Source organism: Bubalus bubalis, chromosome 14, assembly GCF_019923935.1.
Source record: "Bubalus bubalis isolate 160015118507 breed Murrah chromosome 14, NDDB_SH_1, whole genome shotgun sequence".
Lineage (NCBI taxonomy): Eukaryota > Metazoa > Chordata > Mammalia > Artiodactyla > Bovidae > Bubalus > Bubalus bubalis.
The window spans coordinates 52,760,527-52,773,017 of NC_059170.1; the positions used below are offsets into that span (position 1 = coordinate 52,760,527).

The window sequence follows — 12,491 nt, forward strand, 5'->3', positions numbered from 1 at the left end:
ACGTGGCACAGTCAAAAAATAGAAAACAACAACAAAATAAAGAAATGCTTGTCACTTCCTTCCTTGTATCTATAAATAGGTTTGTGTATTACCAACACATAGACACCTATGCAGCCTCAACGTAATGATATCAAAATAATTCTTTTCATAAAAAATATTGTCCAGTACTCCAGGTCTGGAGTCTATTAAGGAAGTAGCTTGCTTAGAAAACTTACAAGAATGCTCTTCCTCCTGTTTTCCTTTGTTTTTTAGTTTATTCTGGAAATTGCAACATTTAGCACTTTGCAGTTTAATTTAAAAGGATTACCTATTCTCTTAAATGCTTAAGCAGGGAAGCAAGTTGCAGTTATTGATTTTTCTCTGCATGTATTCTGTGAAAGCTGTATTTGCTCCTTCCCCAGGGAGCCTTACCCCCCGAACTGCATGCTTGCTGGTGACAGCTCAGACCTCTGATACATAACCAAAGACCTTGCCTAATATCCTTGCAACTGCTTAGGGAATTTTTATTAAGTGAAAGCATCATTAGAGTAGACAGGATGATGAAGTTTAATGAGCATCTTTTGTGCATGAGATTGTTAGTTTTGTTCTGCCAGAATCCTCATTTCTCTCCTCCAATGGGGCAGATAGTTAGTCTAGAATGTATGGGGTATTTTTAAAATCTGCCTCACATTTTGTATTTTTTTGTGTAGTTTAATATCTGTCCTAAGCCAGCTACAGATTCTTCTTGGCTATTTATACAGATGCTGTTTGCACACATGTATGTGGATAATTTCTCTTTACACTATATGTTGGGGGCAGAGAGCAGTGAGGGTTATAATGGAGAATGTGAAAGACACCTCCTGGTGCTAGTGAATTTCATGGAACCATCTCTTGGAGGTTTGATCTCAAAAAATCATTGCCTTTTGAATTAATGAGACTTCTCATGGGAATATGGTAACTGTTCCCTTTTTTTCTTTAAGACTCAGCAATTTAAGTGCTAAGGTTCTGTCACCAACCCCTCAGAAGCTGCTAGATAGGATAAATAAAGATATGGCAAATGCTTATTAATAATCTGGGCTTCACACTTTGTCCACAGATTTATTTGCAGAGATTTTAAATTTAGCATCCTACCATAAGATTACAGATTAGACACAGAATGATTTCTCTCCATTATTGTCACTGGCCATATACTGAGATTTTTCAAATTGGTTCTTTTCTTGGTCTGTATAAGGACTTTCCATGGAAACACCCAAAACAACAGGAGGGAGGCATATGACAGGAGCAAATGACTTCAGCACAGCATATTGTACCTCTCATATACCTGGCATTCTGAAACATAATATTTACATAGCACACAATGTGCTTCCAGCAGTGCCTTGCGCATGTAGAATACAAAAGAAGTGAAGTCTGCTGTCCCCACCCTTGAGGAAATGGTAGGCTGATGAAGAGGACAAAACTGAGAAATCCAGAAAGATGCTGGTGGTGATGGTTGGTGGTTTAGTTGCTAAGTCTTGTCCAGCTCCGGCAACCCCACTGACTGCAGTCCGCCAGGCTCCTTTGTCCATGAGATTTCCCAGGCAAGAATACTGGAGTGGGTTGCCGTTCCCTTCTTCAGGGACTCTTTCTGACCCAGGGAGCAAGCCCATGTCTCTTGTACTGCAGACAGAGCCTTTACACTGAGCCACCAGGAAAGCCCATATACTTAATGCCTAGAGAATTTGAACTTTGGGGTCATTACCTGGGGGTGATCTGAACCTTCTTCTAATCCTGAGTTTCCTCATTTGGAAAATGAACAAAATGAAAGCCCTTCTTTCTTGGCTAGTTGTGGTAGTGAATGCTGACTGCATGGTGACCATATCTACCATGTGTCCTGATCAAGGCACTCTACTAGTCCTTGGAAATAACAGTCAAGAGCAGAAATTACTTTGTCTATTCTGAAGGACTTAACGATGAAATCTCAATAAACACCACAGAAAATTGTGAAGGCAGAAATTGAACAGGGGGCAGAGCAGAGAAAGCTGTGAAAAGCCTGAATATGTGGATGAGATCTGAGTTGTAGAAAGGAGGAGGGTGGGCATTCCAGGCAATAGTTACACAAATCAGCCAAAAACTGAGACCAGAAGGAATCCTGGCTGACAAAGGCCTTAGATGGGTTTAGCACTCAAAAGCTTTTTCAAATCACCTGCAAGGTGTAGGCAGTATGCAGATATTCCCAGTTTTCAATAAACAGAGATTCCAGAATGATATCAGACTCTAAGGTTACTGAGCTGATAGGTGGCAAAGCTAACATTCAGCCTACCTTTCCTGCACTCTACACTGCCTTCCTCCAGACCAGGTTTCTGCATTTGGTCTGCTAGTGAACAGAGAGAGATGAAATCTGGCTGGGTAGGCATTACGTGGCATGTTCAGTGGATACTCTGTCACATACCAGGCTGGGTACTTGACCCCATGGGTAGTGGATGCTGCTTGCCATGCATAAACAAAGGAGAGAGAATTCTGTCAGTTGTGTGTAGGACACATTGAAGGAAGGAAGGAATTGTTATCAAGGAGATCAGGAAGGGGGAATTCTCTGGTGATTGGGACTTGGTGTTTTCACTGCGGGGACCTGGGTTCGATCTCAGGTTGAGGATCTGAGATCCCATAAGTTGCACAGCATGGCCCAAAAAATGGAGACCGAGAAGGAACCTGTTAACACTAATCTAATGGCCATATTTTAGGGTAGAAGGAAAAGAGAATGAATAAAATCATAGGATGATATAAGAATAAGTGCCATAAAGCATCTTATTAATCCATTGAGTCGTGAACCTTTTGAGAAGCTGATGAAAGCTGTGTTCACTTTTCAGCTGAAAAAAGGTACATATAGCTTTGCTTGGAGCTTCAGATCCTCCCTTGCCACAGACAGAATTTCTATGGTAGAGGAGGATGAAATCAAATTAATAGGGTGACTGAAAAAAGAGGCAGGTGCCAGAATGACCTCATCATTTTGATCCTAGAGGTCTGGAGACATTAGAGGGACGTTGAGGAATTGGGGTAGGGAACTGTTGTGTGCATTTGGTTGGGTTTAATGGTTCAGTGTACAAGTGGGAGTTTTGGTGTAGCAAGGGTTGAAGATGGCAGTGATTTGGAGGGCTCATACTCAGAGATACTCATTGAAGCTACAAAATCAGATGATTGGTTTAGGGAAGAGAATACAATGAGCTAAAAGCAAAAACACAAGGACTATAGAATTGTCCAGGGGAAAAATAAGAGCAAGGATAGTGCATTGGAGCCGGGGGAGGAGACTTTTCAAGAAGGAAAAATGCGGTCCCCAGTGGTGTTCATTGTTGCAGTCATGAAGGGGTGTGACGGTCTGCATGAGACCCTTGGATTGAACAGAAACAGTAAAACTCAAATGATTTCTTTTTCCCGCAAAATGAATATGCCCATGTTAAATAAATATACCCCCGAATAATAGAAGAGCATGCATATCATCAGATCAGATCAGATCAGATCAGTCGCTCAGTCGTGTCCGACTCTTTGCGACCCCATGAATCGCAGCACACCAGGCCTCCCTGTCCCTCACCAACTCCCGGAGTTCACTCAGACTCATGTTCATCGAGTCCGTGATGCCATCCAGTCATCTCATCCTCTGTCGTCCGCTTTTCCTCTTGCCCCCAATCCCTCCCAGCATCAGAGTCTTTTCCAATGAGTCAGCTCTTCTCATGAGGTGGCCAAAGTACTGGAGTTTCAGCTTTAGCGTCATTCCTTCCAAAGAAATCCCAGGGCTGATCTCCTTTAGAATGGACTGATTGGATCTCCTTGCAGTCCAAGGGATTCTCAAGAGTCTTCTCCAACACCACAGTTCAAAAGCATCAATTCTTCGGTGCTCAGCTACTACTCAATATAATGTTTGCTGAGAAATAAATGTATTCTCATTCTCGTGGGCTGAAATTGTTTGCTGTGCCATCTTAGATGTCACCAGGCAGGGGTGTTGAGTTGTGCGGAGTGTCGGGATCCAGTGTGCAGACAACTTTAACACGATGCCTCTCAAGTGACCAGGCTGGTGACCTCTACTGTTCATGGCATCGTTTCATGATGAACCCTCCAGAGCTGATCTTCGGCTGGGATTCTGCAGACAGCTGCTGTGGTCAGGGTCCGCTCCCACAGGGACCAGACAAGAGCCCTCATGAGCTAAGTGATGCTGCCTCGTTCATCACCCACAGCACAGGTCATCCGTAGGCATCTCGCCTTTGAGGATTCTCTTCACTGTCAGAAGTCTGTTCATCAGACTCCTGAGCATAATTCATCCTTTCCTATCACTTTAACTGGTTCTCTGTTGCTTTTCTTCCTTCCATGAACAGCTCCCAGTCATCCTCTGTAGACCCTAGCTTTCAGAGGAGAGAAGATTTTCCAAGACTCTGCCACAGGTTCACTCCGTATTCTGAACTGATCACTTCACCCACTGGTGACCGATGCTGCAGCCCCATCCGTGACAGGGAGCCAGTCTTCCTTGTCAGAGCTCTCACACTAGCATGACCAGATTTCAGTGCCCCCAGAAGCCTTCCCGAGGTAGAGTCTGCCCGCCCCGAGCTCATGATGGCAAAGCTGAACTCCTGGCTGTGCTCAGAGGCAGTGTCTGGGAAGCAGGAGGAATTGGCCGGCTTAGCCTGGGTCTTAGGCCTTCATGAGAGGTTAAAGGTGATGGCTGTTGCTCTGGAACAGCTGTTCTGTGCCTGCACACGAGACCCTGTCCGTGTCTGATTTAATCTCCCCCCACAAGCCCTTCAAGGTAGCAGTTTTCATCATTTTGCAGATGAAGACATCAGACTGTGGCAAGTTAGTCACCTGCTCAATGTCACACGTCCTTTGGAGCAAACAGGGTTCAGGAATGCAGATGCTTGAAGCCCCAGGACTGTCCTCCAGCATCCCCCATGCAGTGAGCCAGGGCTCTTGTAGGGCCAGATGATGGGTACCACCTGAGCAGATCGCTGAGGGGATGTGCTCATCAAGAAGCATCTTGTGCCAGGATCCAAGGGTTAGTTGAAATCTTCGAAGATCAAGGAGGTGGAAGTTACATAATAAGAGGAGAGTATGGGAAGGTCAGGAGGACAGAAAGCCATCCTGAAGGCTGCAGGTTGCATAGATCAGTCCTGTTTTTCACTTCCTGTATTTAATGATTCTGGCGAGGGAGAATGCTCCTCATTCCCAGAGGAGCGAACAGTTCATCCTTTAGCATGCCTTTCATATCCAAGCCAACCAACCCCAAGCCCCAATCCTAACCACCTCTTTTCTCTAACTCTGATGCTCCAAGCCAGTATTCCCCCTGATCCAGGCACTGGGCAACTGGAGATCACTTCTTTAGCTCTAGGCTCTGAGATTTTAATCAAATTATTCACCTACCCTGTTTCACCCATTCCTTCCTGTGAAACCACCCATAAAGACTCTGGGCTTTGCTCTCCCCTGGGCTCCTCTGCCTCCCAGTCAACCTGGCGCTTCCCCATGTGGCCCTGCACATAACTGCACGTGATAGGACTCCTTTCAGAGGCATGGAGCTATCCATCTTGTCACTGTCACATCTGTAAATTAAATTCTGGATGCATTTCAAACATGGACCATGACTATCAGCTTCAGCGCATAGAGGGAGCCAGGCCCATCCTGTCTCACTGTAGCAGAGAGGGGATAGTTGGCCTGCCCACCTCCTCCTCTTCTAGTAGACAGCACCCATTTTTCCTTGGAGACTCTCCTTCTGTGGCCTTTCTGCAACTTAGTTCTTAACTTTTCTTTCTTGTCAGGGAGTTGCTACCCCAGAAGAAAATTTCTCCTGCTAAAACTACGTAAAATCCCTCACAGACAGCCCCAGAGAGATTCAGTTACTGTATTGGTTCCCTGTTGCTGCAGATAACAAATTAAGATGATCTTAGTGGCCAAAAAGGGCTTCCCTGGTGATTCAGTGGTAAAGAATCCACCTGCCAACACAGGAAGCTCGGGTTCGATCCCTGGGTCGGGAAGAACCCCTAGAGGAGGAAATGAAAACCTACTCCAGTGTTCTTGCTGGGGAAATTTCATGGGCAGAGGAGCCTGGCAGGCTGTAGTACATGGGGTTGCAGAAGAGTCAGACATGACTTAGCCACTAAACATCAACACCAACCTAGCAGCCAAAAACAGAACAAATATATTCTCTCACAGTTCTGGGAGTCAGAAGTCTGAAATTTAGGTGTCAGCAGGGTTTCGTCTTTTGGAGGCTCTAGGCAAGAATGTGTTTCCTTGCCTTTCTGGGGTCTAGAGCCTGCCTGTAGTTCTCAACTGGCAGTCCCTTCCTCCTTCATCAAAGCCAGCATCTGAGCATCCCTGACTGCCCCTCCAGCACCCCCATCTCCCCTCTTAAGAGGATGCCTGGGATTATGTTGGCCCCACCCAGATAACCCAGGATCATCTCTCCATCTATGAACCTGTTTGGAAAGCAAAAATAGAGACAAAGATGTAGAGAACAAACATGGATACCAAAGGGGGAAGAAAAGATGGGATGAATTGGGAGATTGGGACTGACACATACACACTATTGATACTACATATAAAATGGATAGCTAATGAGAACCTACTGTAGAACTCAGGAACTCTACTCAGTGCTCTGTGGTGACCTCAATGGGAAGGAAATCCAAAAAAAAGGAGGGAATATATGAATACCTGTAACGGACTGGCTTTGCTATACAGCAGAAACTAACGCAACAGTCTAAAGCAGCTCCAAGAAAAATTTTTTTCAAGTCCTTAATCAGCTCTGCACTGTCCCTTTAGCAGTATAAGGTTACAGACCCCAAGGTCTCTGGGATCAGGATGTGGATATTTTGAGGGGCCATTATTCTGCCCCCTACACTTACTGAACAGAGGCCCCAGGGCTAATATGAATAGCTGAGGGAATCCAAGACTTGGGACCCCGAGATGCTCGTCCTTCCTGCCCGGCCAGAGCCACATCTGCAGGTGGGAATGATTGCTCTGATGGATCCAGTCTACAGATGAGAGTGAAATGCACTGTCATCTGGCACACAGCTGGAGCAGGGAGAGGATCCGCAGGGCAGAGTCATCCGCTGGTGACTCATGGAGGAAGTGGGACAGTGCCTTTAGCCTGAGTTGCTTTCTTCAAAGAGGACCCAAACCTTTCTTCCATATATGCTTGGAGATTTGGTGTCTGTAGAAAATACCATGTTATTTTTTGGAGGAAAAAGCCCTGGAGAAGTAATCATATAATTACCTTTATTTAATCACTCTAACCCCATGTCATGCCCTGGTGCCCGGCTTACCTCAGCATTACGGCCACCCTATGAGAAAACAACATCATTTTTTCTTTAACAGATGAAGAAACGAAGGCACGGTGGGGATGAGGCTTGCTAATCACGTGCCTAGAACTGACAGCTCATAAGTGGCAAACTGAGACTTTTCAGTCTCCCTTTCGACCCTTTGTAGTGAGTGGCTTGCTGTGTAGCCCCAGGAAGGCCAGGCACACAGTGGGGTCTGAGTCTAAAAAGGCAGGCGATGAAAGGTTGGAACATTCTAGTTCCTTCCTGAATAGAGGCGCCTTGTTGAGCCCCAGGCAGCTTTGGCACACCTGCTGAAATGACTTTGCTTCGTGACGGTTGTCAGGGCCTGGCAACACCGCCACTCCTTCCAAGAAGGCTTCCATGCCTGGGTGTTCAGAGTGTGGTGCGTAGCAGGCCCTCATTGAGTCTTTCATCTCTTCTCTCTCCTTTGAACTCTTTTTTTCTCTTGATACCACTTTCCCAGCCCCTGAGTCTTTACCAGGTTTCCAAGTTCACAAACGAGGGAGCGGTGTATCTACAGATTTTTGTGATCCTTACAGTTGGATGTTATCTGTGAGCAAGAATGAATATAGTGATAAGAGTTTGGAAAGTAAGGGAGAGACCCTGAAGCTGTGAGAAAGTGATTACAGTGGAAGATGCTGAGACCGTAGATGCCTTTGTGGGTGCTCAGAACAGTCAGACCTTGGCTTCGTGCCAGGTGGGAGGAGCTTGGGAGACCAGAGCCCCACCCCCACCCCCAGGTCCCCTTGTGCACATCCGGCTGTAGCAGTAAGCTGCTAATCTTTAGGAAAGCAGCATCCTGGAGGAGGAGGAGGAGGAGAGGGGCAGACGCTATGGGAGGATCAGCTTGTCTGATATAGGTGAAGAATGTAACACACAGCTCTCCTTTGGCTCAGTTTGCTCTCCCTATTCTGGTGCATCCAGGAGAGAAGCTGGCAGGGTGGGGGAAGGGGTGCACAAGTTGGAACCCCCTAGAAAATGCAAAACCATCTTTCCACCTCAAGGTCCTTAACCCTATTTCCTCTGCAGAGTCCCTTTGGTCATGTAAGGTGACAACAGCAAGTTCTGGGGAATTAGGACAGGGACATCACTGGGAGTCAGAGAAGGCAATGGCACCCACTCCAGTACTCTTGCCTGGAAAATCCCATGGACGGAGGAGCCTGGTGGGCTGCAGTCCATGGGGTCGCTGAGGGTCAGACACGACTGAGCGACTTCACTTTCACGCATTGGAGAAGGAAATGGCAACCCACTCCAGTGTTCTTGCCTTGAGAATCCCAGGGACAGGGGAGCCTGGTGGGCTGCTGTCTATGGGATTGCACAAAGTCGGACACGACTGAAGTGACTTAGCAGTAGCCGTAGCAGCATCACTGGGAGTGGGACTGGTAACAGTGGTAAAGCTGGATTGGCTGAACCTTCCTCTCTGCCTAAACCAATGTTTCTTTGCCTGGATCCAGGACTACCAAATGTCTACAACATAGACTTTGAGGGGAACCAACTTCTCCTTTTAAAGTGTAGGAGTAATCCATGTATGTGGAATCTAAAAAAATAGTACAGATGAACCTATTTGCAAAGCAGAAATAGAGACACAGTGAGCAAACAAATGGACAGCACATGGGGAAGGGAGGGTGGGCTGAGTTGGGAGATTAGGATTGACATACACTACCATGTGTAAAATAGATAGCTAGTGGGAACCTGCTATATAACGCAGGGAACTCTACTCAGTGCTCTGTGGTGACCTAGATCCGAAAGAAATCCAAGAGAGGGGACATATGTATATGGAGCTGATTCACTTTGCTGCACAGCAGAAACTAATGCAGTATGTAAAGCAATGACACTCCAGTTTTCTTAAAAAGTGTAGGGAGGGGGCCATGTGTAGGTTTAAAGATCCATTTTCCTGGATGGCAGGTTCTCTTGGGGATGTTTCTGCTGTGGACGCTGGGCAGGACTGGGCCTGCCTCTCCATTCAGTTAGACTCCATTCAGAAGTTGTCTTTTTTTTTTTTTTTTTTAATTTTATTTTATTTTTAAACTTTACATAACTGTATTAGTTTTGCCAAATATCAAAATGAATCCGCCACAGGTATACAAGTCTTCTATCAGCAGTCTCCAACCTTTTTGGCACCAGGGATTGGTTTCACGGAAGACAGTTTTTGCACGGATGGTGGGGTGAGGGGAATGGTGGTTGGCAGATGAGTCAAACATGTTACGTTTATGGTACACATTATTATTACTCTATCCGCTCCATCTCAGATCATCAGATATGAGGTCTGAGAGGTTGGGGACCCCTGCTCTAAGGGAACTTCTACAGGCGTTAAATGCTAACTTACAGGCTCTGATGTGATGTGTTGAGGACATGTAGTTCCTCCTTGATGCTCCCCTTTATCTGGAGAATGTTCCCAGCACCTGGCTGGACTCCACATTCTTCAGCTTGTAAGTCTGTCTGCTGCCACACTCCACATTCTAGACTTCTTGCGAACAGAGACCCAAGTTCATGACCACTGTTGGTAGATCCTGCTTCCGAGGAGATGCTCGGAAGCCTCTGGAGAAGCAGACTGCAGTATGACCTGTCAAAACTCAGAGTCCAGCTTTGCCTAAGCGCCCCGTCAACCGGACAACCCCAGGCACCAGGTCTGTCCCTCAGCTCATCAACCGCAGCATCAGTGTCACTGGGAGCATGAGTGTAGCCAAGTTCAGGAGAGGGTGTCAGTTAGCCACGTGGATCCTGGAAGACGGGGCGCCTTGTACAGGAAGGTCAGTGTTTGTGTCCACCCCGTTCAGTGTGGGGTCAGGTATTGCCTGTCTTAGGGAAGCACTGACACACCCACTGGCCTCTCTCGGGGACACAGTTATAGCAACAAGGGGAGTTAAGGTTGAGCTGTTTTCACTTTCAGGTGGCTTTTAATTTAGTTTAACCAGAATGACTCATAAATTACCGATTAATTACTGTCTGCTATCAGGTTCAGTCCCCTCAGCCACAGAGCCAGCTCTGCTCCGCGATGGATGCCGTGGCTGTGATTATAGGGTACTTCGTCAACATTTAATCAGCGGTGCTTATTAATGTGGCATTGATGGGTGGTCGCCACCCCAGTGCCATCCATCACGGGTGAGCAGCCAGCGCAGGCTCGGACACCATCGCTCTCTGTCGCATCACCCAGCCCCAGGGCTCTTGGGCCGGCGTTCTGCTCACTTTGCACTAAGGGGACACTCTGTCTTTTCAATTCAGCCAAGTTTTGGTCGCTGTTGATTCCAACACTCACGAACTGTGGAGCTTCAGTCTGGAGCGGCCAAGCTGAGCCTCACGTTTTTCCTAGTCCTGGTCTCTCTTCCTTAGCCCACAGAGTGTATGATTCCAGGAGACTGGTCCAGAATTGGACTTCATGGCATGGTGGAGTGAGTAAGAGAGAGAGAGAGAGTGTGTGTGTGTATGCACGTGTGTAAATCCAGCATATGACCCAGAGGAAACAAAAATGCCCTTGTGGTATTCATAGCCTCCCTCAATATGCCTGGAGATGAATCTGTTGATGAAAATCTGCCAGGAGAAGCGTCTCTTGTGTTCACAAGGTGGATCTCACAGTTTCCCTTCTCTCTCTTTTCAGCCTCTACGGCAGACACATGCAGGCAAACCCAGAACCACCGAAGAAAAATAATGACAAATCGAAAAAGATTAGCCGGAAACCCCTGGCAGCCAAAAATAAATAAGGGGTCGGCCTGAGCTGGACTTCGGGTCACTTCTCTCATCATTACTTCTGTTCTCTCTTTTCTGTCTCACAAATGAATACTCTGTGTATGTGTTTGTTTTGTTTTTCTCTTTCTAATGCTTACCACCTTACCTTAAGTTCTTTCGGTAGGTGGTGGATTTTTTATAAGTTCTTCGAACCATTTCCATTTGTTTTCTTAAAATTACCCAAGGCAGGAAACAAAGCCTTAATTCAGCTGCAAGTTCCATAGAAGGCACAGCTTTCAACTTCTTGAATAGATGTTCACAGAGTTGCTTATTATGAAAAGAATAATTAAAATCATGTAATCATTTAAATGCCACACTTAACACTGTTCACCCTTCTGTTAATTCACACAACTCATTATTTTTGCTTTGTTCAAAGTTTTCCTTCACCCCTGAGATATTATGTCAGTTTACAAATGATTTTAATAAAATCAAACTTGTGTCACATGTTGTTTCTTCAATTTAAAAAAAAAATTGAATCTTGGCATATACCTTTTCTTGTTGACTTTTACCCCACCATGATCTATCTCGTCCAATTTATTGGTCGTCGATGATAAATTCTGAAACTTTCTGTGAAAGAAATGCAGAATTAAATGAGTTGGTTTCTTCTCACATTGATATGTCAGTTTTTTTTTTCTTCTCTCTTTGAAGACTGTTTCTAAATTAGGAAGAAGCAGAAAAACAAATCTCTAGAAGATTTTGCCAAAGGATTTTGGAAAGCAGCATTTCTTAGCTGAAGGAATGGTGACTTCTGCCAGTGGCTGGTCGACGAGAGCTGTGAAACGGAGAGAGAAAAATACTCGTCTGTTTCTTGTCACTGCAGAAAATCTGCTCATATGAGAGCATCCTTCTAAGTGACTTTGATGATGCCAAAGGAGTCGTGTAAATGTGCACACTCAGTACCACTCCCAGAGTAGAAACTGCAGCGGCAAAATCATTCAACAAATCATTGTTTAACATCGGTGATAGGCAGCTTTGTTTTTACCTACAGTTGATATGTATGTCAGTGGAAACAAATCCAAGGAGAACGTTTGTGCTAAAAAGACTGCCAACCCTGAAATGTCTCAAAAGGTGTGTGAAGATGTAACATACTCAGGTGGATTGTCTGTCTCTACCCCGGCATCCTCTTCTCTCCATCTTACAGTTGAAATCCTGAGACCAGGACCCCTGGAACCCACAAAAACCCAACCAAAAATCCTGAGATGGACTTTGCATTTGAGTCAGAGAGGTCACTACTGAAGGTCTGTATACTTCTTGCTTCAGGATAACTTCCTGAGAAAACATTGACCATGGGAAGAGGAATCCCCAGCTGCCATCACCTGTTTGGAAATTTGGTTGATACAATTTTTCTAGGTACCATCTTTGCCTCAGTCTGAATTTTCTAATTGATTTTTTTTTTTTTTTTAGCTCTTGAAATTACAGGAAGAACAATACCTCTACTATGGTTGATTGGAAAGACTTTATCTAAAATTAAACTAGCAACAAAGCCTTAGTAAAAAC

At 45.5% G+C, this 12,491-nt stretch overlaps 1 protein-coding gene across 2 annotated transcripts in view; it reads left to right on the forward strand.

Moving 5' to 3' along the window:
* RSU1 (Ras suppressor protein 1) overlaps positions 1-11,436 on the forward strand; it is a 202,227-nt gene extending 190,791 nt beyond the window's left edge. For both annotated transcript variants that reach the window (XM_045162704.1, XM_045162703.1), the window contains one exon: positions 10,867-11,436. In XM_045162704.1, the coding sequence (XP_045018639.1) occupies positions 10,867-10,969 (103 nt within the window). In that variant the 3' untranslated portion in view covers positions 10,970-11,436. The remainder of the gene's footprint in view (positions 1-10,866) is intronic.
* The last annotated feature ends 1,055 nt before the right edge of the window (positions 11,437-12,491 follow it).